The following is a 24,377-nucleotide window of genomic DNA, read 5'->3' as shown; positions in this document are numbered from 1 at the left end:
AAATATATTTATTATCTGTTTTTTGTCCTGTCTCTGTAATCCTGTTGCACTGTAGAAGCTCTGTCATGGAAACAAATTCCTCGTATGTGTGAACATACCTGGCTATAAAGCTCTTTCTGATTCTGATTCTGATAACTACCGTCTGATATCTGATATCATCTGAGGTACTGTAGTTCTGTCCCATTTCTTAGGGGTAAAATTTGAAGCCCTTCCCCTTCACACTCAGTTTTAAGGGCCAAGGGGAAGGGGTACAATAATAGAATTGGGATTGGGCCTTAATACAAATTTGACAAATAATGCAATAAGCATTAATGCTACATAAAACTTTAATGTAATAAATGGTCAGATCAGATTCAAATTCAATAATTTATTTAAATGTAGAGTATTGCAGTTATATTCTATAACTGAATCTGTCTGTTTATCAGGAGAGATTAATCCATTATGACACCAAGGTTTCTCACACTAAGTTTCACTGACATTTCCAAGCGGGGCAGAGCATTGGCTATCTTCTGTGTAGCCTTAGAAGGAATTAAATATTACAATCTCAGATTTTCTTTTATTAAGCTGAAGAAAATTCATGTGTTTTTTCTTTAGTAGTATTCAAAAGTACTGCATTTGTGTGAGAAAAAGCTTCAACATAAAAATAATGATAGATTTATTGTTCTTGTTTGATTTTGTCAAAAGCAGTTAACTTGCGTACTGCTACAGGATAACCTTTTAATGAATAATTAACATCACAAGTGCTCTTTTTTGTTTGTTTGTTATTTTTTTAGACTAGTGATTATATATGAATATAAATCTGATATATATTTCTGATGAATAAGTTGTGCCAGCATGACGTATCTTCACTTTTACAGTAATATTTATGATTAGATTAAGGGTTGCACCAGAGGACCAGCAGAGTCTTATAAAACAGCTGTATTCCCCACTGACCTCATGATACGACATCTTTACAGGCTCCTTCAGTCTGCAACATCCATTAACTTTCAGATGCATTATCTAATAGTTCCAACATGTTCGACACAGGATGTCACCCAATTTTTCTCATGTATAATAAGCATGTGACTGATCCTGGTGCAGTACTGAATAGTACAGTTGTGACAGATTGCTATTGATGGGAGATATGGATAGAAAGAGAAGATGTGAATAAGAAGAATGTGGTCTTTTATACAAATATTGCAGGTGCTGAATGGTACAATAAGGGGAAAGTCGTCAGTGGTGTTATGAATTTCTCTAGTTTGGCTCACGGCACCAAACTGTTGTGAAATTCTAAGAACCAGGGAGTTGTCTTCAAAGCAGAATCCTTTAATAAGAAGAACTCAGCGTGGCTGTGGCTGTGGCGTCATTGAAAGAAACTCTCATCTGGCACAGCAGACACTTATACATTTTACAGACAGTGGTTAATGTAGGTGGGGACAGTCTAAAACAAAGCATGCAAATGAAGTGTTGTTGTCGGCAGGGTAAATTGCCTTTCCAGCCCCAATCTCATCAGCATATAAGTACCCATTCACGATACATTTGAGCATTAAATGTTCTGGAGACAGAAACCGTCCGACAAGTTGACCGGCTTGAGAAGACAATAGACACAGCCGTGCTGCGAAACTGAAAAATTGCATTACTTTAGAGACAGTCAGGGCTCAGGAAACCAAGACATTTTAAGCTCTGTCACACCCTAAAAACAACTTTTCAGTTATATATAGATTATATAAATCTCTATTTCCACAGTGGTTACCTTTAATTTGTTCCAAAACGATATTGTGTAATTGTCTTTCTTCCATGGATCACCATATACTAAAACAAAAATGTGTGTTAGGTTTGTTTTAATTAAGAATGCACAAAAGTGTTATCATCAGTTAGCTCAGGTGATCAAAACAAAATGTTGTCGTATTACTTCAAACCAGCAATTCTAAACGAACAAATACTTTTAATGTTAAATTTATGCAAACTGGATTTATTCTGTTTTCTGTCACTTCACTGAAACATAACGTAGGGCTAGCTAGCTAGCTAACTAACAAACCTCAGTGATAATCCATTTTAGTATTGCAAATTAGAACACTGTTTCTTAAATTAGCAAAATATTAAAGTTATTATTGTTTTTACTAGATTTATTAAGTTTTATGTTTTTTTGTCACTTCACTGAAATATAAAGTAGTGCTAGCTAGCTGACATTTTACTCTATAACATCAGAAAGGTCCGACCCTTCCCATCTGAACATACAGCTCAACTCATTGTTCAAGCTCTTGTTCTCTCCAAACTGGACTATTGCAACTCTCTACTAGCCGGGCTTCCAGCTAATTCTATCAAACCTCTTCAGCTGCTTCAGAACGCAGCAGCACGAGTGGTCTTTGATGAACCCAAAAGAGCACATGTCACTCCGCTACTCACCCGTTTGCACTGGCTGCCAGTTGCTGCTCGGATCAAATTCAAAGCTCTGATGTTTGCTTACAAAGCGACCTCTGGCTTTGCTCCTTCTTATCTGCTCTCACTTCTGCAGATTTATGTGCCCTTCAGAAACTTGCGTTCTGTGAATGAACGTCGCCTCGTGGTTCCATCCCTAAGAGGGAAGAAATCACTTTCCCGAACTCTCACATTCAACCTGCCTAGTTGGTGGAATGAACTCCCTAACTGCATCAGAACAGCAGAGTCACTTGCTGTCTTCAAGAAACGACTAAAAACTCAACTGTTTAGTCTCCACTTTCCTTCCTAATCTGTAACTGCCTCTCTGGCTATACCACTAACTGTACCCTCTCAAAAAATTACTAATGCTTTGCTTCTTAGACTTTACACACCTGAAACTTGTCTATAGCACTTGTTCACTGCTGCTCTTATAGTTGTGTAAATTGCTTCCTTGTCCTCATTTGTAAGTCACTTTGGATAAAAAAGCGTCTGCTAAATGACTAAATGTAAATGTAAATTTTAGCATTGCAAATTAGAATTCCTCAGCACAAATATTTTCCCACCAGCCCCAGCTCTTCATCACAATGGCCATCCAGTTTAATAAATTGTTTCTAAATTATGTCATAATTGAAAATTAAACAATGTTGCTCTTGTAGCCTACATTTAATGAAAATGTGCTCTTAATCTATTTAACTTTTAACCAGGAACTAATGTAATGAAAATTTCACAGCACACTTAAAGTGATTAAAATGATCACAGTTATCAATACAAGGTTATGCTAAAATGATCTGAAAATGTAAAAAAGTGTGTCAAACACGGTTAAGGCGTTCCACCAAATCGTGTGTCTGAAAAAAAGCAAACACCATAAACATGGATCCTTGCATTTTGGATTTGTTTATTAATATTTTTCATGTTCACTTCCTGCCAAAATCATGTCGTAAGAGTTGTAAGAGCAATAAATAATAACTTGACTTCAAGTTGATCATTTGGAAAAGTGGCAGAAGGTCGATTTTTCCAATGAATCATCTGTTGAGCTGCATCCCAATCATCACAAATACTGCAGAAGACCTACTGGAACCCACATTGACCCAAGATTCTTACAGAATCAGTCAAGTTTGGTGAAGGAAAAATCATGGTTTGGGGGTTACATTCAGTATGGGGACATGTGAGAGATCTGCAGAGTGGATGGCAACATCAACAGCCTGAGGTATCAAGACATTTGTGCTGCCCATTACATTACAAACCACAGGAGAGGGCAGATTCTTTAGCAGGATAGCGCTCCTTCTCATACTTTAGCCTCCATGTCAAAGTTCCAAAAAGCAAAGACGGTGAAGGTGCTCCTGGATTGGCCAGCCCAGTCACCAGACATGAACATTATTGAACATGTCTGGGGTAAGATGAAGGAGGAGTCATTAAAGATGAATCCAAAGAATTTGGATGAACTCTTGGAGTCCCTCAAGAAGTCCTTGCAGAGATGTATGGATGCAGCCCTCCAAGCTCATGGGAGTCAGACACGATATTCATTCTGTTTCCACTGCAGCATGACTTTACATTCTATACTGGACATTATTTCTGTTAAGTGACAAGACTTTTGTCTAAGCAAAGTCAGACCTTACTGTCCTAATTAAATAATTAAAAATCAGGTTTACCTTTAAACCAGTAATCATGACATAAACATTACTGGGAATATACACAAAATTATTGTTCATACAGTAACCACCATAATTTAGTAACTCGAGAAATTTATTTGACTTGATAAAAGTGTTACAGAATGACCAATAATGACTAATGACTGTCCTTTAAAATGTCCAAAAAACAAAAAAATTAACAAGAATGTAGCATGTTTTCATTTGTAACTTTTCATGTACAGTAGCATGTGTGTTGTTCTCCAGCCAGGCCAAGGGTGAAGAGGTCTGCTGCTCCTCCTGTTACTGATGTGAGAAGAACATCTGCTCCGCTGTTCCTCAAAGGTCTGCAGGACCTCAGGGTGATGGACGGCAGTCAGGTCATCATGACCGTGGAAGTGGCAGGTATACAACATTCAGCTTCTTAATCTACACTGTCAAACAAACATAAAGACTCCATTTAGCAAACATAAGGTAACAATTTGCACTCAGTTGAGTTTAGAATTGTAGCTTTTATTCAACATGATATGTATAAAGGCTTGTAAAATGTAAATAGCCACTTGACACTTTAGCCACCAAAATGTAATAGCCACTTAACACTACACTGAACTCCGGTCTTTCACACCTGTTGATCGATTGTTTTGTTCCGAAACAAGATTAAAATTGCTACAATGTTTATTTTTGTTCTTGGTGCAGTTGAGGAAAGTTTCTCAACGGACCAAAATAGTTAAAATAAGTCACGTGTGAGTAAACTCACATTGGTCAGAGTTTTAGGGTTTATTTTACAAAGTCCCACAGATTCCCCTCAGCTTTCATATGTCGTTATTTTAATTTATGATGATGAGCAGTAAGATATCATAAGCGGAAAGCATAACTGTAGCAATGTTCGTTGTTGAGGGAAGAAGAAGACAGGGTCGGTGATTCAGGTGAGCAATAAAGTTTTATTTTTCAAGTAAGTGCACAACACCCGTAGTGCGTGCGTGCGTGCGTGCTTTCTCCCGGCTGCTCCTTCTGTTCTCCTTAAGAAGGGTGTCTCTCCGGCCCAATCACTAGAATAAACAGGTGTTATTTATTATTTCTGATTGACCTGCTGATTAGCCGCCGGGCTCCAAGCCTGCTCCTCCCCCTCATTGGGTGTTCGATCATGCTTACCTCTCCACAATAACGTTCTTGACACCCACAAACAGTCACAAAATATAAATCAGAGAGGGAGGACTTTCCCATACATGGCCTCATTTCAGTTGTCAAGGGTTGTAAAAATCTATCTATTTGATCAATCTATTAAAAACGCTGGAATTATGCATAATGAGCTTAAATTATAGAGAGGAGTAACAACTGAACCGAGACTGCAGTCAGATCATGAAGCAGATCAATTGAGTTGTCAGTGCAGAAATGAACAAAACGACAGGCCTAATACAAAATAGTGTATTAAAATATGGGAGAAATATCAGATGGTAATTTCAGTCAATTTTCCTAACGGATAAACCGCTCTCTTTGATAGTACAGCATGCTTTCACTTTCGTATTCGTCATGAAATGCACATTTACCGGTAGGACGACAATCCACCAGTTTTAAGGAAAATAAACTCACTTCATTTTGGCATATTATTTCTTACAACAAGACAATATGTTTTGATTGTCTGGAAATTTCTTCTTGATTTAAAATATTTTAGATATTTGGACTATAAACAAGACAAAAAATCTAAGTAAGAAAAGCATTTTTGCATTGTAAAGGCTCAGTTTCAAAGAGTTACAAAACAGTTCTTGTGTGTTATTTTGAGCTGAAACTCCACATACACATTACATTAGAGATTATTATTTTACATCTTGTAAAACGGGGCATACTAGGTCCCCTCTAACAAGTTATTACTGTAATTTAGTTCACTTTTAAACTGGAAAGATGCCTGTGATTATCTTTTTAAAGTGTATTATATTCTTGCCACGGTTGTCAGCATCAGCAAACTGTGTATATCATGTCCTAATACAGGTTTATGCTGGATTAAATTGTGCCAAAATTTCCAAAAGCCTCTCCATATTTTCCAATAGCTTGTGTTTTGCTGCGTTAAGTTGTAATGAATGGAATTTCCTTTGTACTCCCTTAAGAGGCATCATTTGTGCGTCGACCGGGGTCTGTGTGCTTGTGTGTGTTTGTACAAATGACTTAACTCTGCTCATTATATAATTGTGAGCACTTCCTGTTTAAGGGACGACATCTGAGGAGTCTCCTAACTGGGGATTTGCATGAACATGTGACTTCAGCAACATATTATTTTTTTTTTATTCAATCCAATGTCTGTACTGTGACTTGTAAGTCATACTACACTCTCAGAAATAAAGGTACGTGAGCTGTCATTGGAGTGGTACCTTTTTAAAAGGTACAAATTTGTACCTAAAAGGGCCATATTAATACCTCAAGGGTACATATTAGTACCTAAAAAGTATAAAAGTGTTCCTCTTAAATTTTTTAGGTACTAATATATCCTTTTAAGGCACCAACATGGACCCTTTAAGTACAAATGTGTACCTTTTGAAAAGGTACCACCCCAGTGACAGCTCACGTACCTTTATTTCTGAGACTGTACATAACTCTCATTGTCCCACTGATCCCATTCTTCGCCTCTAATGATAATTGACATCATAGTTCACCCAAAACTCAAAATGATGTCCTCATTTACTCATGCTTTTTCCAAACATGTTTGACTTTCTTTCCTCTGTTGAACACAAAATAAGATATTTTGAGGAAAGCTAAAAATCTGTAACAAATACCTTCCATAGTATTTGTTTTTCCTACTGTGGAAGTCAAGGGTTACAGGTTTTCAGCTTTCCTTAGTGTTCAACAGAAGAAAGAAACACATAATGTTCTGGAACCATATAAGTCTGAGTGCATACATTTGTTTTAAGTGAACTATCCCTTATATTATTTGCAAATGCGATGTGCTTTGTATGTAGGAAACCCTGCACCTGAGGTGGTCTGGCTGCATAATGGAAAAGAGATCCAGGAGTCGGAGGATTTTCACTTTGAAAAGAAGGGCGGTCAGTATACACTCTTCATACAGGAGGTGTTTCCTGAGGACACGGGGACATACACCTGTGAGGTGTGGAATGAAGCCGGCAACGCTCGAACTCAAGCTTCACTCACTGTACAAGGTACGGACTGGATAGCAAAATGACAACGCAGGTGTAAGCTACCATTAATACTGACAGAACGTTTTCTTGTAACCAACTTTTTAAAATGGTTCACCCAAACATGAAAGGTCCGTTATGAATTACTCACCCCTGAGACACAAATTAAGATATTTTAGATGAAATCTGAGAGCTCTCTCATCCTCCATAGACAGCATGTCATGTCATTTTCATCCGCTTATCCGGGGCCGGGTCGCGAGGGCTGCAGTCTTAGGAGAGAACTCCAGACTTCCCTCTCCCCAGACACTTCCTCCAGCTCCTCCGGGGGGATCCGAAGGCGTTCCCAGGCCAGCCAAGAGACATAGTCCCTCCAGCATGTTCTGGGTCTTCCCCGAGGCCTCCTCACAGTGTGACATGCCTGGAACACCTCCATTGATAGGCGTCATGGAGGCATCCGAAACAGATGCCTAATCCACCTCAGCTGACTTCTCTCGATGTGGAGGAGCAGCGGCTCTACTCCGAGCTCCTCCAGGGTGACAGAGCTCCTCACCCTATTTATAAGCGTGCATCCTGCCACCCTGCGAAGGAAACTCATTTCAGCCACTTGTATCCGAGATCTTGTCCTTTCGGTCATGACCCAAAGCTCATGACCATAGGTGAGAGTAGGAATGTAGATTGACCAGTAAATCGAGAGTTTTGCCTTTGGGCTCAGCTCCTTCTTTACCACAACGGACAGATACATCGAACACATTACTGCTGCCACTGCATCTATCCGCCTGTCAAACTCTCATCTCCATAGACAGCAATGGTTCAAAATCCAGAAAAATAGCAAAAAAAAACATCCTCAAAACAGATTCAGATCCTGTATCCAGTGGTTTAATCAGAATGTTTTCAAGCTACACAAAAATAAAACTAAAAGATAATGACTTTCAACAGTTTTATTCTCATCAAGGCGGTCATAGTGCCACCGCATGACATGCCTTCTTATAATGTAGATGTAATAATAAGAAACCAAATTTCAGGTATTGCTGACTGAAATAGGCTTGTTTATTACCGGTATTATATATTATTTTTATTGTAAAATGCTATATGCTGTTTTTTAAATAAAAAAATGACATGTCTTTTAGACGTTTACACATTATTTTCTATAAGGGTAAGCACACCGTCTGTTTGTGTTGCTAAGCAGCATATAGAAAACAATGTAAACATGGGGTGTGGCAGGGTAGGGTGTGGCATGCAACGTATGCATTGTGCAGCCCACTTCAAGTGTCAGTATAGGGTGCATGTTCACGAGAGCACTATGCTCTTTATGTGCCTCACACTTGGTCACACTGCTGACCAGGGGCGTTGCTAGACATAAAGCTCTATCTATCTATCTATCTATCTGTCTATCTATCTATCTATCTATCTATCTATCTATCTATCTATCTATCTATCTATCTATCTATCTATCTATCTATCTATCCATCCATCCATCCATCCATCCATCCATCCATCCATCCATCCATCCATCCATCCATCCATCCATCCATCCATCCATCCATCCATCCATCCATCCATCCATCCATCCATCCATCCATCCATCCATCCATCCATCCATCCATCCATCCATCCATCCATCCATCTATCTATCTATTAATTAATTATAAAAAATACAATTATTATTCTAAATAATCTTAAATGTAACTAGAAAACAATGTTTAGACAGAACTGGAGTGATATACTAAGATCATTTAAGAAATCTTTTGTATAAATATTAATATAATTTGAATGAAATTCTATAAACAGTTCAATAAAATACAAAAAAAGATGCTGTATAGAATTATCTGTTGTCTTAGACTTGACACATGGCAGAGAATTAGGTTTGTTAAGTCTTTACCTCCCTGACTCCTCATCCCTCCTTTTTGCTTCATACAAAAAAGTCAGGAGCCATGCTTAGTAAGATCATCGTCATATTCTTTAAACTTTAGTTTTGTCGACTAGCTAAACAGAAAAGGCTGTTACACCGGTTTTACAACGCATGAGCGACGCGTGACAAGTAAGTAGCCTGCTTTTTTGGCGCACATGTTAACTACCGGGACTCGCACCGGCAGAAGAGCTGGGCGTGAGAGAGGCGCACACGCGGAGAGGCGCAATTTCTCTGCGCACACGCGGAGATGCATCAGTTTGCTTTTTTATAAACACACTGCTTTCACCAGCGTTGGTTCGGTGGTCTTCTCTCTATTTTATTTCGGAATTACCACTCTTAATAAATACACTTGCATATGAAGTAAATCATATCTCAATGCATTTACTGGGGCACTGGAGATTTTTACTGCGACGCCCCTGCTGCTGACATATATCTTAGTTTCGCTTTGTTTCAAACACAAATGGGCATCTGGGGGTATACATAATTGCACAGTCCTCAAGTACATGCGCCTTTTACTCACACTGAGAAGAAGAAACTGTTGAATAAAGTAATTATTGTTGTTAAGTGTGTACACAAACTTTCTTGTAGCTTCATAATATTCTCAATGAACCACTGAAGACACTTGGACTGCTTTGATGATGCTTTTGGTACCTTTATGGGTTTTGAATGAGTCTGAACCGTTGCTGTCTATGGAGGATGAGGGAGCTCTCAGATTTCATCTAAAATGTCTGTATTTATGTTCGAAGGTTTCGGGAGTTTGGAGTTACATGAGGGTGAGCAATTATTATAAAAATAATTTTGGACTGAACTGACTTTTTAAGGTGATGACAAGGTTTTATCATCCTAAAGTGGTAGATCAGCAAAAAATGAAAAATCACTCACTATTTACTCAACTTCAAGCGATTCCAAAGTAGTTTAAGGTTTTTCTTCTCTCCTGTTGAACACTAAAGAAGAATTTTAAAGAAAGCTGGAAAAAAAAAGAAAGTCAATGATTACAGGTTTCCAGATTTCTTCAAAATATCTCCTTTCGAGTTCAACAATAGAAAGAATCTAAAGGTTTGGAACAAGTGAAGAGTGATTAAATGATGACAGAATTGTCAGTTTTGGGTGAACTATCCCTTTAACACATAATAGTTGAATACGGATGTTAATCACTGATGGATTTATATGTTGCTCACAGAGCCTCAAGATGGTGTTCAGCCCTGGTTCATTACTAAAACCAAGTCCTCTACTGCCTCTCTGGGTCAACATGCTCTGCTGTCTTGCGCCATTGCTGGTGACCCCTTCCCGGAATTCCTCTGGATGAAGGATGGACAGGTAATATCTGGTGGTGGGGACTTCGAGATCCTACAGAAGGAAGATGTTGTCTCGCTGCTCATTAGGAAAGTAACCATTCATCACGCTGGAAGCTACGAGATTCATCTGAAGTAAGAATTGTTTTAAAAATGGTCTAAACTATTCTTTATATAATTTGGTTCAGTAAATGTGTGGTTAGATGATTTTCTGTTTGGTACACTCGAAAAAAATCATTGGTGTAAAGCTGTGGTCACACTGGGCTTTGTGTGTGCGAAATTCTGTCGTACGGCGCTGCGAAAAGGGGCGGGATTAAACTAGATGATTAGATATTAAAAAAGCGAGCGATTGCTCCATGTTTTACATTTCTGCCCAGAGAGGTCCTGTTTTGATCCTCGATTGGTCTCACGCAGTCAAGTGATGCGATTTTGCAGGTCAGAGTTCACCAAGCTTGAACTTTGCACCGCAGCAACCTGCGAAACTGGACGCATGACCTTGCGCTTCCGGTCTGACGCATTCGCGTGCGTATGAATGGAAGTCTATGGGAGGAAAAGCCCAGTGTGACCGTAGCTTAACTTATTTAATCATGAAACACATTTTCACTCATTAAAATTGCATCAGTACTTTTTTTAAGCAAAATTCAAGTTGAACCAATGTTGACAAATCTTTTTCAAGAGAATTTCCTTGTTAACTAAAGTTGTTTATTACTCTTATTGAGCCAATTCTTCTCATACACTTAAATTGGAAAACCAGAATTTTCTGTTAATCATTGCAGTTAAAATTTAGAAAACTACTTTAATAGATCTCACTTACTCAAAGAGTAAAGAAATAAAGATTATTGTTGTTTATAAAGGGGACAGAACTCAAAACAGTAGTGCTACTCTTCTCTAAATCTTCAAATCAAATGAAGATTAAACTCTAACAAATATATTTGTTTTAACCTAAAGAGATAGTTCGCCCAAACATGAAATTTGAAACACTATTTACTAACACCATTTTCAAGTGATTTCTTCTTTTTTTTAAATCGTTTTAAAATCGTACAATTTCATACGACTGAACTCGTATGAATTCGTACGAAATAGCCACTAAACTGACAAAACGTAAAATACTTATGTTTTCTCGTGAGATCAGGCTGATAATTCTGTCATCATTTACTCACACTTCACTTGTTTGAGATTTAATTTTATTCTGTTAAAAGAAATAAAAAGACGTCTGTAGTTTGAAAGAAGGCTGGAAACCTTTAACCACTGACTTTCATAGTATTTGTTTTTCCTACAATAGATGTCATTGCTACAGGTTTTCAGCTATCATCAAACTATATTATTTTAAACTTCAACAAATGAATTCATCTCAAAAAAGAATTGGAAGTAAATGTTCTTTGTTTTAGTAGACGTACAAAATAGAAGCATGCATAGAAACTGTTCTGTCAAATCAAAAAAGTTTGTGTCTTTCAGTTCCTTGTCTACTTCATAAATTAACTCCAGCATTCATAAATCTCCAGAAATAAAGTAGGAGAGTGCCGATCAGTAGCAACACTGCACGTCAGTGAGGATCCCATGCTGTCTGCGGATGATGCTAATAAATGGTACGTTCTCTAACTATTCTCGCTTCCCTCTGCCCTAGAGCTATATTTACAGCCCATGGCCCTTAACCCCAGCACTAAATCTACACAATCTCTCTATATAACTAAATTTGGCTACTCTTTATTTTAAGGTGAAATAGCTGCAGTGTAACTTTTCATTTCACCCTTGTGTACTGTTGGAGATGTTTTCATCCACTCTGGGGTGATTTCGAGGCTTAATTTGGCCAAAACTTTCTCTGTTACAAAGAAAAGATTCTTGATGACAAATACTATTTTGACACACATTTTGGGAAAATGATTTGGAGTTAAAACAAAATCCAACACTACATGTTATGGTCGTGGCTGTTTAGTAATAATAACCTTTATTTAACCAGGTAAGTCAATTGAGAACCAGTTCTCCTTTACAATGATGACCTGGCCCAGAGGCAACATAAAAAGCAGACAGGAAGCAGCAGAGACACAATACAGTAACAATTTCACAGATAATAATAAAGCACAGGGATCTTGTACTATTAACTGGATTGAACTCTTAAAGGATGATAGTGAAATATAAGTGTTGTGCTTTTAGGTCTGCTGCAGATGTTTCCAAGCATCAGCAGCAGAAAACTGAAAAGAGTAGCGACTAAATGTAGTGCGAACTTTGGGTATACAAAGGTTAATAAAACTACTAGAGCGCAGATATCGACATGTTTTCTGAATGTTAATCAAGTCGCTGTAAATATAGTGGAGTTTTCCCAATTAGAGTTTGGTAAATTAACAGAAACCAATAGATTTGTCGATGTGATTGAAGCGAAGGCCAATTCATTAAAGAATACAGTCGACAGTGATGAGAATTAAATGGCGCTCCAGTAACAAAACGAATTGCTACATGGTAAATAACATCCAGTTGTGAAGAAGAGATTTAGAAGCTGATTTGTAAATTAAATCCTCATAATCCAAAATTGGTAATAATGTTAATTAGACCAAATGCTGCTTTAAAGAGTGCGTAAAATAAGATTTGTTTCTGTAAAGAAACCCAATATGGGCTTTAACCTTTTTGCCCCATTGACTTCCATTATAATGACATTTTTTGATTGCAAAGCCATATACTGTATAATCATGCATTCTTGATTGTTGCTGGATTTCCTTGTTGGTAAGAGGGAAAATTTGTGATTTTAACTGTTGATCATTAGTTACAGTGCAAATAAGCTTAGTTTCTGGCTTTTATATGGAGTATAGTGTGTGCTTGTGTGTGTGTGTGTGTAAAAGAGACCTTTGCACACTTACGATGTTATCTTTGAAAAAATTAAAAATAGATACCTCAGCTCTCAGAACATAGTGTGTTTACGCGCACACAGTATAATCTGCTGTTTTACCAACACAATCTCACGGCAATTCGTAACTTTTCGATTTAGTGGCTAATTCGTACGAATTCGTACGATCTAATTCGTACAATTTAGTGCGATTTGCTCATCCACCAATGACAGTTGGGTTTAGGGGTGGGGTTAGGTGCCACGCCTCCTTTTTAAAATCGTACAATTTCGTACGACTGAACTCGTAGGAATTCGTACGAATTAGCCACTAAACTGTCAAAACGTTAAATACTTACGTTTTCTCGTGAGATCAGGTTGGTTTTACTCCTCCATAGAGCTCCATATAAAAGCCAGACACTTTTTTGCCCAGGCCTATCTAAAGGGTTAATGGTTCCAACTGATGATCAACAGTGACGCATAGACATTTTACCTCTTCCCAATAGGAAAAACCACCAACAATCAATAATGTATGATTATTTGGTGTCATGGCTTTGCAATCAAAAAATGGGGTTCTAATGGAAGTCAAACAGCCACCAACATAAAGAAAGTCTAGTAAATTTGAACAGTACACAAGGGTTAACTACTGAGTAATATTAATTAGTTACTTGTACTTACTATATAGTTGGGGTTACTTACATGTAATTATGCATGATCCTTTGTAAATCTTATAGTAAGAGCATGGAACATGTTAGCTATGTCATCTTAAACTAAAGTGTTACCCTAAAGGATGTTGATGCTTCCTCAGTCAGCTGTGCAGTAGTCTACATTAGAGTGTGGGTTAGTCTTGGGGCCCCGTTCCATTCTCATTTCCCTATAAGGCCTCTGAAGTCATCTCTGATGCAACTCTGTCATGTTGAACTTGCTCTCCTCTTGATTAAGCAGCTCTCGAGTGTGGGCTGAGCTTGCTGGGGCTTTAAACATCTCTGTATGTTTTTTTCTCCTCCACTCTTCCTGTTGCAGCCGAGGGGTGGAGAAGACTGCGCTAGGCAGGGGAGGACAGCCAGAGACTCCCAGCCCTGCAACGTCGTTGCACTCTGAGGAACATAGCAGTGGGACAGACCAGCAAGAAGAGGAGGGGGGCTCCACACATGGGCTTCTCAAACGGCGTGTAGAAACGAAGGAGCACCGGGAAGACCAGATCCGACAGCAGGAGGCCGAACAGATCGACTTCAGAACCGTGCTCGGCCGCAAGGTCACCACTAAGAGCGTCTCCGAGGAAGACCTGAAGGAGATCACGGCTGAGCAGATGGACTTCAGAGGGAACCTCCAACGGCAGATCAAGCCCAAGACTCAGACAGAAGAGCAACGCAAAGTCAACACTCCGCAGCAGGTGGACTTCAGAGCGGTGCTAGGGAAAAAAGCAAGCCAAGGCCCGAAACCTGCTCCTGGATCCTTGAAAACTCAACCTAGCAAAAATGAAGCGGTTGACTTCAGATCGGTGTTAGGCAATAAGAAAAAGCCTCCAACCCAGGATAGGAATGGAGAAAGCCAAGGCGACCCCAGAGGAAAGGAAAATGACGTGAATTGTGTGGATGGAGAGATAAAGGAGACCACGAATGCAGCCGGGAAGAAGGAGCCTGTTTTTGTAGAGAAACTGAGTGACGTGACTGTGCTGGACGGAGAGCGTTTGCATCTACAGTGCCGGCTGTCATCTGAGTCTCCTGCTAAAGTGACATGGATGCTTGATGGAAAAGTCATCAGACCCTCCAAATTCATCATTATCGCTAATGAGGGTTAGTTTTGCATTTCACATTTGAAAATACCCAAGTAATTCAATTCAAACTTGTTTATATAGACCACTATGAGGGATGTAAACAATAACAATGGTCCTAACCCATTTCCTGTATTACATTTATAATTTCCATAGCTTCCATGAATCCAAAAATGTCCACATATTGATAAACATGTTATAACAGCTGTTTACCGTTAAGATATGATTAAATTGTCTCTTGTTTACTAAATAGTTTGACAACAAGCAAGAAATGTCCATGAGCTAATGACATTATCATATTGAAATGGTCTATAGCTATAATTATTGTTCAAAAGGGTGCTTAACATTACAGTCAAAATTAGAAAAGCTAAGGAGTTGTGTATAGGGTGGACAGTATATAAACAGTTATCCTGATACAGTATATAGTGTCCTTTCCAAAAAGGGGATGTCTTTGTGTACAATACATTTTCAAAGTTTATTTGTGTACTAATTATTTGTGCTGTCCTGCAAGTCCTCATGATGGAAACAGTATTAAGAAGATTGATTTGTTGGGATTTGCAAGGTGAAAGCGATTTTTATAAAGCTACTGTCTAAAAAAGAAGTTAATCTTAGAGGCTTAGTTCACCCAAAAATGAAAATGTAACCACAATTTAGTCATCCTCAAGTGGTTCAAAACCTTTATGAGTTTCTTGTTTCTGTTGATTACAAAGGAATATATTTTAAAGAATGTTTGAAACTGCTGAGCATTGACTTAGCAGAAGAAATACATACTATGGATGTCAATGGTTTCCAGTTTCCAACTTGTTTTTTAAAATAAATAATAATTTTCAGTTTTGGGTGAACTATCCCTCTAAGTGTTCGAAATTTCAAACTTCGAAAACAGTTTTAAGCAGAGTTTACCTATTTCTTGATGAAGATAGACAATATATTTTGGTGGGTTTTATTAAACAGTTATATCCGTTAAAATAAGAGTTTGATCACCTAAGGTCTTTACGAACAGAAAGATTATACATTTCAATTTAAATGAATTATTGCTAAAAAATTTTATAGATTTTTTTGTTTCTCTTGATTTTTGCTGTTTATAAAAATTGTACTTAATATTTTCCCAAACATATTACTTTGGGTGTGCTAATTTTTAGATGGGATCTTAACATTTATTGTTAGATTAGTTCTAGTTTTGGATTTGGTACTGACTAATCTAATATACAGTAGAAGTCAGAATTATTAGCCCCCCTGTTTATTTTTTCCCCAATTTCTGTTTAATGGAGAGCAGATTATTTTCAACACATTTCTAAACATAATAGTTTTAATAACTCATTTCTAATAACTGATTTCTTTTATCTTTGCCATGATGACAGTAAATAATATTTGATTAGACATTTTCAAGACACTTCTATACAGCTTAAAGTGATATTTAAAGGCTTAATTAGGTTAACTAGGCAGGGTAGGGTAATTAGGCAAGCTATTGTATAATGATGGTTTGTTCTGTAGGCGAAAAAAATATAGCTTAAAGGGGCTAATAATTGTGACCCAAAAATGGTTTAAAAAAATAAAAACTGCTTTTATTCTAGCCTAAATAAAACAAATAAGACTTTCTCCAGAAGAAAAAAAATATTATCAGACTTACTGTGAAAATTTCCTTGCTCTGTTAAACATCATTTAGGAAATATTAAAAAAAGGAAAAAAAAAATCAACCCAGGCTCATTCTGAGAACGTAGTCCCGGGGACGTTTCTGGAGACCGCGAAATACGTCCCGGGAGGTACGTATTTGTGCAGTTTTTGTTTTCGCGAGTCCGCGAGAGGCCGCTGTGCGCGCTTTTTCCCGCGCCGTTCTCGCGTAAACCCGCTAGAGGCCGCTGTTGAACGACCTTCTGCCTGTCTGCCTGGATGACAGAATGATTGACCGTGCGACCGGCCAATCGGCTGACCCACCCTCCTCCGTCCCTAAACCCAACCAACGACGATTCACAAAAGCCGTCCAGAAAAAGAAAAGCCCTCGTCTGATTTACACCACGTTTTCAGATTTTGACCACATTCTCACCCTGTGACGAACTTGTTCGCTTCATTTTTTGGATTTTGTTTTTGTTTTCTTACCTGATTTCTGGAACCGCTCTTCCCCTGACTCGAACCCGGTCGTGGTCGTCGTGGTCAGCCCCTCTCTGCGCCTCGAGTCCGCCAGAGTACACGAAGAGCTAACCGGACAAACTGGTTGCAGCGGGAAAGCCCTCCACATGGAGGCAAGCGGCCGGCTGGCCGGCCGGCAAGCGCCGAAGGGAACGGCGTCACACCGCCCCGCAGCGTTCGCTTAAAAAAATGAAATGCAGCCGTACGTACCCCCGGCTACGTGTTTCGCGGTCTCCAGAAACGTCCCCGGGACTACGTTCTCAGAATGAGCCTGGGTTGCAAAAAATCTAAAGGGGGCTAATAGTTCTGACTTCAACAGTATATGCACAAAAAAATCATCTTTTAGAAAATGTTAATATAAAATAGGAACGCGTGAGGGGTGTGCTTATTCACGCTGATCGCTGTAGATGTATGAATTGAGTGAATATCCCATGTTAACGGCATATTCAGGATTTATAACACTATCTGTCATTATATGTTGACCTACTGAGCGTAATCAATAACTGTGTGTTTGTATAGGTGATCGGTACTCTCTATCTATTGATAAAGCTCTGCCTGAGGATGAAGGGCAGTACGTGTGCAGGGCAGAGACCAATGAGGGCAAGACTGAGTGTTCCTGTGTGGTCCTAGTGAACGGTGAGTGTCATTACAATCGAATACAAATGAATTCGCAGCATGCTTTTCCAATATGTCTTAAGTCACGGTCATACTAGAGTTTGAGCATGCGGAATTCTGTTATACGATGTGGCAAAAAGGTGCGGGATAAAACAGAAGTACAGAGGCGTCACATTTTGATCTTCTATTGGTCTCATTTAATCACGTGATGTGATTTTGCAGGTCAGAGTTCACCAAGCTTGAACTTTGCACTGAAGCAACATGCGAAACTTGGCACAAGACAAGTTTCTGGTCTGCCGTATTCGCATGCATATGTATGGAAGTCTATGGGGCAAAAATTGCAGTGTGACACAGAGCGCATTTTTCTTTCCCATTACATTGTTTATCAATCTAAACATGTGCTCGAGCATAGGTCTCAATTCCTGGAGGGCCGCAGCTCTGCACAGTTTTGCTCCAACCCTATTCAGCTGATCCATGCGCTTGAGGGACGTGTGTGAGCGTTATACTTGCGTCTATTGAAGTGCTGTGCACATGAGTACCATGTTTTTTAGACACAGTGTCAAGTCAAAAGAACTTTGTAAACATGATGCCTAAACTAGTGGCCCAATTAGAAGATTTTGGAGGTGGGACAGGCATTGCTAGTTTCTGTTTACAGGTGCTCAGTGGCAAAAAAGGAAAGATGCGTACGATGGGAATGTGTCCCTATGGGCGGTTGTTTAATGTCAACACATGCTTGACAGATATGCTTGTTCGTTATGCTTGCATCTTGCTTTTTTTGAAGCACCGCACATAGAACTATAATGTTTTTTTAGATGCTATATCAAGTTAAAAGAATATCACACACAGTGTCGCTCATCACTGTCAGTTCCAAAGCAGTGGATCAATCAGAAGAGCTCGGAGGCAGGGCAATCGTTGCATGTTTCTGTTTACAGTTGCTCGGTGGTGTCCAAATACCTTTGTGCTTTAAGTATTTCTGAATGCTGACTCTTGCAACAACAAAAAAAGAAGCTAAGACCACATTCGTTGTGGTTTTGCTCTTATGATGCATTCACATGAAGCATTAAGCGCGAGCGATTTACAAGTTAAGTCAATGCAAAGACGCAAATAGACATTCAATACAAAAAAAATCTAATTTAGATATAAACTACATTTATTCTCTCTGTAACAGTATAATGTTTTGAGTCTGTGTGTTGTGGGATGGGCAGCGTGTCTTTCTCCCTAAAGCTTCTGCCAGAGTTCTTCTTACTGTGCAGATCGGGCTGCATTGCGTCCCTTGAATGTCCTAAGATATCCTTGTTTTGCTTTGCAGGATGTCTTTACAGTTGCTCTAAATCTCTCTTTCCTGCATAATAGGGTTTGAAATGGACATCCAGCAGCACGATATGCGCGAATGAGGTTATGCGAGTTGAGCGTTTTGCGCGATTAAATTTGACACGCTAGTTTGACGCATGAATTAATTGGATTTGACGCATGAATGAAGTGAGTAAACTCAAAAAGTTCATCCATCTATTTACACTAAATAGCCGAGTGAACGTCAAAACCCGCTTCAATCGCGCAGCAAATCCGATTCATTCGCGCATCAAATTCACTTCAGAGCAGACGCGGATTCGCGTGATGGGCAGGGCTTCTGTCTGCCCGGTGACTCTAGCTGTGTTGCTAAATGGCTAACATGGATTTTATTGAGAGAATAACTGTGTTTATGTGCTTTATGGAGGCTGAAAAACAGCATTGATTCGTTTGGAGCAGTGTCTGAGTCCACTAGATCCTTTCAGAGGTGCATCCAGCTCTGTGAGCTCATTAACTCCTCCAGAAACTATACCTGGATGATAAAGGGTTTCAGCGGTACTTCTGACTGAGCCGAGCCCAGTTTGATAAAGTGTTGTCGGTGTTGGCTGGAGGATTTCCCCCGGGCCACCAACAACAAGCTCCTGATTGGTTAACTTGACGTGAATGTCTACTTAAGTTCAGATTTTTGAACTCGAGCGATTCGCAAACATGCAAAATGCTCAATTCACACCGCGCCATTCGCACCACAGGATGTCTATTCGTGCATTTGCATTGACTTAACATGTAAATCACTCACGCTTGACGTGTCTCCCGCGTCTGGTGTGAACACAGCATTATAGCGCATGGGTATATTTTTGGAAGTAATGACAAATACATTGTATGGGTCAAAATGATAGATTTTTCTTTTACGCCAAAAATAATTAGAAGATTAAGTCGATTTTGTAAATTTCGTACCTTAAATATATCAGAACTCATTTTTTGGTTTATAATGCGCCAGCAACTCTTTTTTTTATAGACATATAGACAAATTTAAAAGGGATTTTCTCAGTATTTACGCTTTTCCAGATCCAGATGTATCACAAAGTATACATCACTAAAAAGGGACAGTTATGCCTGGTTTTGTGGCCCAGGGTTACACACTGTATGTTCTCTTTGAAACTTAAAAAGCTCTCTGAGAGATTGTGCGTGCTGTACACGAGGTACTTTTTTATTTACATTGTTTTGTATATTTTGAATTGTTCAATAGAAGAAAAATTTATTTAGATATAAACTACATTTATTCTCTCTGTAAGGGTATAATGTTGTGAGTCTGTGTGTTTTGGGCTGGGCAGCGTGTCGTTCTCCCTAGAGCTTCTTCCAGAGTTCTGCACCTTCCGGTAATTACTGTGCAGATCAGGCTGCATTGCGTCCCTTGAATGTCCTAAGATATCCTTGTTTTGCTTTGCAGGATGTCTTTACAGTTGCTCTAAATCTCTCTTTCCTGCATAATAGGGTTTGACAGATTTTATTTGACTTTACAAGACAAGCCTCTAGCAACTCTAATCTCTAGATTTCTCTGTCCGGCTTTTAGTAGAAAAGAAAGTAGTCTAGTAGTCTTTCTTTTCTGAGGCCGTATTCCCAAAAAAATATCTTAAGGCTGAAAATAGCTCACTAAAATGCAGATTTTTCTGAAAATATATAGTTTTTTAAACGGGCATGTCAGTCCTCATACGCTTTTGCTCTTAAAGTATTCCACAAAGCATTGTAATGCTAAAACTAGCTCCTAAATCAGTGAAATGTTACGAGCAGTGACCAAACACACTATCCTAATATGTCTGTTGCAGGCTATCTGCATTAGAAAGAAAACATTTTAAATAACAACAACAGTGAGCTTTTAATAAGTTATTACCTTAATCATGGAGATATTTCCAAATTTATATTTTAAAATGTAGTTCAAAATAAACACGAAACCAATATTTTAAAAAAAAAGTAACGAAAATATTTTCTAAAAATACAAATTAGGCTGTTTATATATATATATATATATATATATATATATATATATATATATATATATATATATATATATATATATATATATATATATATATATATATATATATATATATATATAGTTGAGGTCAGAATTATTAGCCCCCTTTTTATTTTATTTTCTTTCTTAAATATTTCCCAAATGATGTATGTTAGCCCTAGTATGTTAGCCCCTTTAAGCTATATTTTTACGATAGTCTACCGAACAAACCATCATTTCATCCTTGTGTGCTGTTGGGGATGTTTTCATCCAATCTGGGGTGATTTCAAGGCTTAATTTGGCCAAAACTTTCTCTGTTACAAAGAAAAGATTTTTGATGACAAATATTATTTACAATAACTTGCCTAATTACCTGCCTAGTTAGCCTAATTAATCTAGTTAAGCCTTTAAATGTCACTTTAAGCTGTATAGAAGTGTTTTGAAAAATATCTAGTCAAATATTATTTACTGTCATCATGACAAAGATCAAATAAATCAGTTATTAGAGATGAGTTATTATGTTTAGAAATGTGTTGAAAAAAATCTGCTCTCCGTAGAAATTGAAAAAAAAAAAATTAACAGGGGGGCTAAAAATTCAGGGGGGGGCTAATAATTCTGGCTTCAACTGTATGTATATATATATATATATATATATATATATATATATATATATATATATATATATATATATATATATATATATATATATATATATATAAAGCATTTCAAATATGTATATTTGTTTAATTATTGTCTAAAAAATACATTAACTTGCAACATGGGAAGGACATGTTTATGTAATGTTTATCATTAAAAGCAGGGAGCACATTTTTTCGAATGCAATTCTTTACTTTTTTTTAGTTTTGTTGTTGTATTTCTGTTAAACACAAAAGAAGACATTTTAAAGAATGGAGGAAACCTGTAACCATTGACTTCCATAGTTTTTGTTTTTCCTACTATGATATTCAATGGTTACAGGTTTCCAACATTCTTAAAAATATCTTCTTTTATGTGCGACAGAACTAAAAACAACTCAAACATGTTTGGATCAAATAAAGGGTAAGTAAATGATGACATAATTATAAAAACTGCATCTCGCAGTTTGTTCAAGTTTGTCTCAGCAGCTTTGTGAATAGATTTTAAGAGAAATCCCTCAGCTAAAAACTTTTCGTTCTATTTAGGAGAACTGCTCATGGTATTTTTGAACACGAGCCCTGCTTTCCAGAACATTTCTCTACACCATTTTGCGGATTTTTCTTTCCCACTTTAGAGGATGCATTTAACCATCTTTGGGCATATTTATCTTAGTTAACAAGACATGTCCATAAATCCATTCTTAGATCTCTCTGTAAAGTCCTAAATGATATCTCCATCTCGACTGAAGCACATGTCCCTTAAGCTATCCCTTTTCTGCTTTTCTAGGACACGTCGTTACAGCTTTTTGTAGAATTCTGTCTCACTTTAGAGGATCTTTTCCTTAAGCAGAGTCAAGATTGCGCAAACCTGCTTTGCTTGGCATGTCCCTTTCTAGATCTCTCTTTCTCTCTCTCTCTCTCATTTTAAGTAACATATCTTTACAGCTGTCTCTATCCATCGCTGTGCTTCTCAACAGTTACATTTCACCTTAAGAAGCAAAAACATATATTGTTATTGTATTATAATGTATTACACCTCTGGAATACTCGCTTCTGATTGGTTAGTTATGACATGTTATGTTATTCCCAGTTAACAACCTCTAAATAAGGCAGCCTCCTCTAGGAACTGTCAGCATATACGTTCACATTCATTTAATTAAATCCACATTCGTATGTATCTGCTTGTCTGTCATGTTTTTTTGACTGTTTTGGATTGTTCGGCGTCATGTTGTGAATGAATAATACCTAGGAAATCTATGCTTTATTCAGCCAGTTTAGTTTCAGCTTGGTGTTTTTGACATTTTGACGCTATCTTGTGACTGAATAATGTGCTGGACAGTATAACGTTACACTCAATCAGCTGTTGCTGTTTTGTTTCTGTCAGCTTTGCATTTAATTAAAGAATTAATGAACTATTACGCCACAGAATAATGCTTTGCTGCCATAAATATTTATGTTTTGTGGCAAATAAGCTGGATAATGTACATCCAGGAGGTTGTCCTTCAGTTTTATAAGCCTGTCAGGCTTTATTCTGCAATAACAACTTTCTGGATGTACTTCATCCCTTACATGTTATATAGTGTATTACAATTTAAGTGCAGTGATATTATCATTTACTTTGATAAGCATTTATATATGCAGTTTATAAGGTCACTTCTGACTTTAAACGTCATTTTGAACAGTTTTATCCTTGGTTTTAGTCTTGGCTAAATTTAGCCAATGTAAACTGGCAATAAACTTTAAAAACTATTGCTTGTTAACAGCTCAAATAGTAACTTTTATTTAATGTCATGTATTTACTTACATGAACTCATGAACTAAGTATACACTACCTGACAAAAGTCTTGTCACCTATCCAAGTTATAGGAACAACAAATAATAACTTGACTTCTAGTTGATTATTTGGTATTAGAAGTGGCTTATATGAAAGGCAAAAGAATCTAGATTACACTTATTTCACCAAAATATAATATGATTATGCCTTGATTTTTTTTTTATTAATTATTTATGACAGTAAGGTTTGACTTTGCTAAGACAAAAGTCTTGTCACTTAACAGAAATAATGTACAGTATAGAATATCATGGTGCATGGTGGTCATGGTGCAGTGGAAAAAGAATTAATATTGTGTATGACTCCCATGAGCTTGAACGACTGCAATGACTCCAATAACTCATTAACATAGTCATCTGGAATGGCAAAGAAAGCGTTCTTGCCGGACTCCCAGAGTTCATCAAGATTCTTTGAAGTCATCTTCAATGCCTCCTCCTTCATCTTACCCCAGAAATGCTCAATAATGTTCAAATCTGGTGACTGGGCTGGCCAATCCTGGAGCACCTTGACCTTTGTTGCTTTCAAGAACTTTGATGTGGAGGCTGAAGTATGAGAAGGAGCGCTATCCTGCTGAAGAATCTGCCTTCTTCTGTGGTTTGTAATGTAATGGGCAGTCTTGATACCTCAGGCTGCTGATGTTGCCATCCACTCTGCAGATCTCTTGCACACCCCCATACTGAATGTAACCCCAAACCATGATTTTTCCTTCACCAAACTTGACTGATGTCTATGAAAATCTTGGGTCCATGTGGGTTCCGATAGGTCTTCTGCAGTATTTATGATGATTGAGATGCAGTTCAATAGATGATTCATCTAAAAAATCCACCTTCTACCACTTTTCCAAATGATCAACTAGAACTTAAAACTGGGATCCCCGGTCCTAATCAATACCTAACCCCAACTACTACCTTACTAACTAATAATAGGCAGCCAATTAGTAGTT

The 24,377-nt window shown here is 37.9% G+C and overlaps 1 protein-coding gene across 5 annotated transcripts in view; it reads left to right on the top strand.

Moving 5' to 3' along the window:
• The window catches only part of mylka (myosin, light chain kinase a), a 152,428-nt gene that overhangs the window by 78,243 nt on the left and 49,808 nt on the right, over positions 1-24,377 (top strand). For all 5 annotated transcript variants that reach the window (XM_056464687.1, XM_056464689.1, XM_056464688.1 and 2 more), the window contains 6 exons: positions 4,290-4,427; positions 6,971-7,168; positions 10,234-10,480; positions 11,848-11,931; positions 14,181-14,953; positions 17,575-17,691. In XM_056464687.1, coding sequence (XP_056320662.1) covers positions 4,290-4,427; positions 6,971-7,168; positions 10,234-10,480; positions 11,848-11,931; positions 14,181-14,953; positions 17,575-17,691 — 1,557 coding nt within the window. The remainder of the gene's footprint in view (positions 1-4,289; positions 4,428-6,970; positions 7,169-10,233; positions 10,481-11,847; positions 11,932-14,180; positions 14,954-17,574; positions 17,692-24,377) is intronic.

The sequence above is a fragment of the Danio aesculapii genome, chromosome 9 (assembly GCF_903798145.1).
Source record: "Danio aesculapii chromosome 9, fDanAes4.1, whole genome shotgun sequence".
Lineage (NCBI taxonomy): Eukaryota > Metazoa > Chordata > Actinopteri > Cypriniformes > Danionidae > Danio > Danio aesculapii.
Note: the sequence above shows the minus strand (reverse complement) of the source record. Positions and strands in the feature narration are given on the sequence as shown.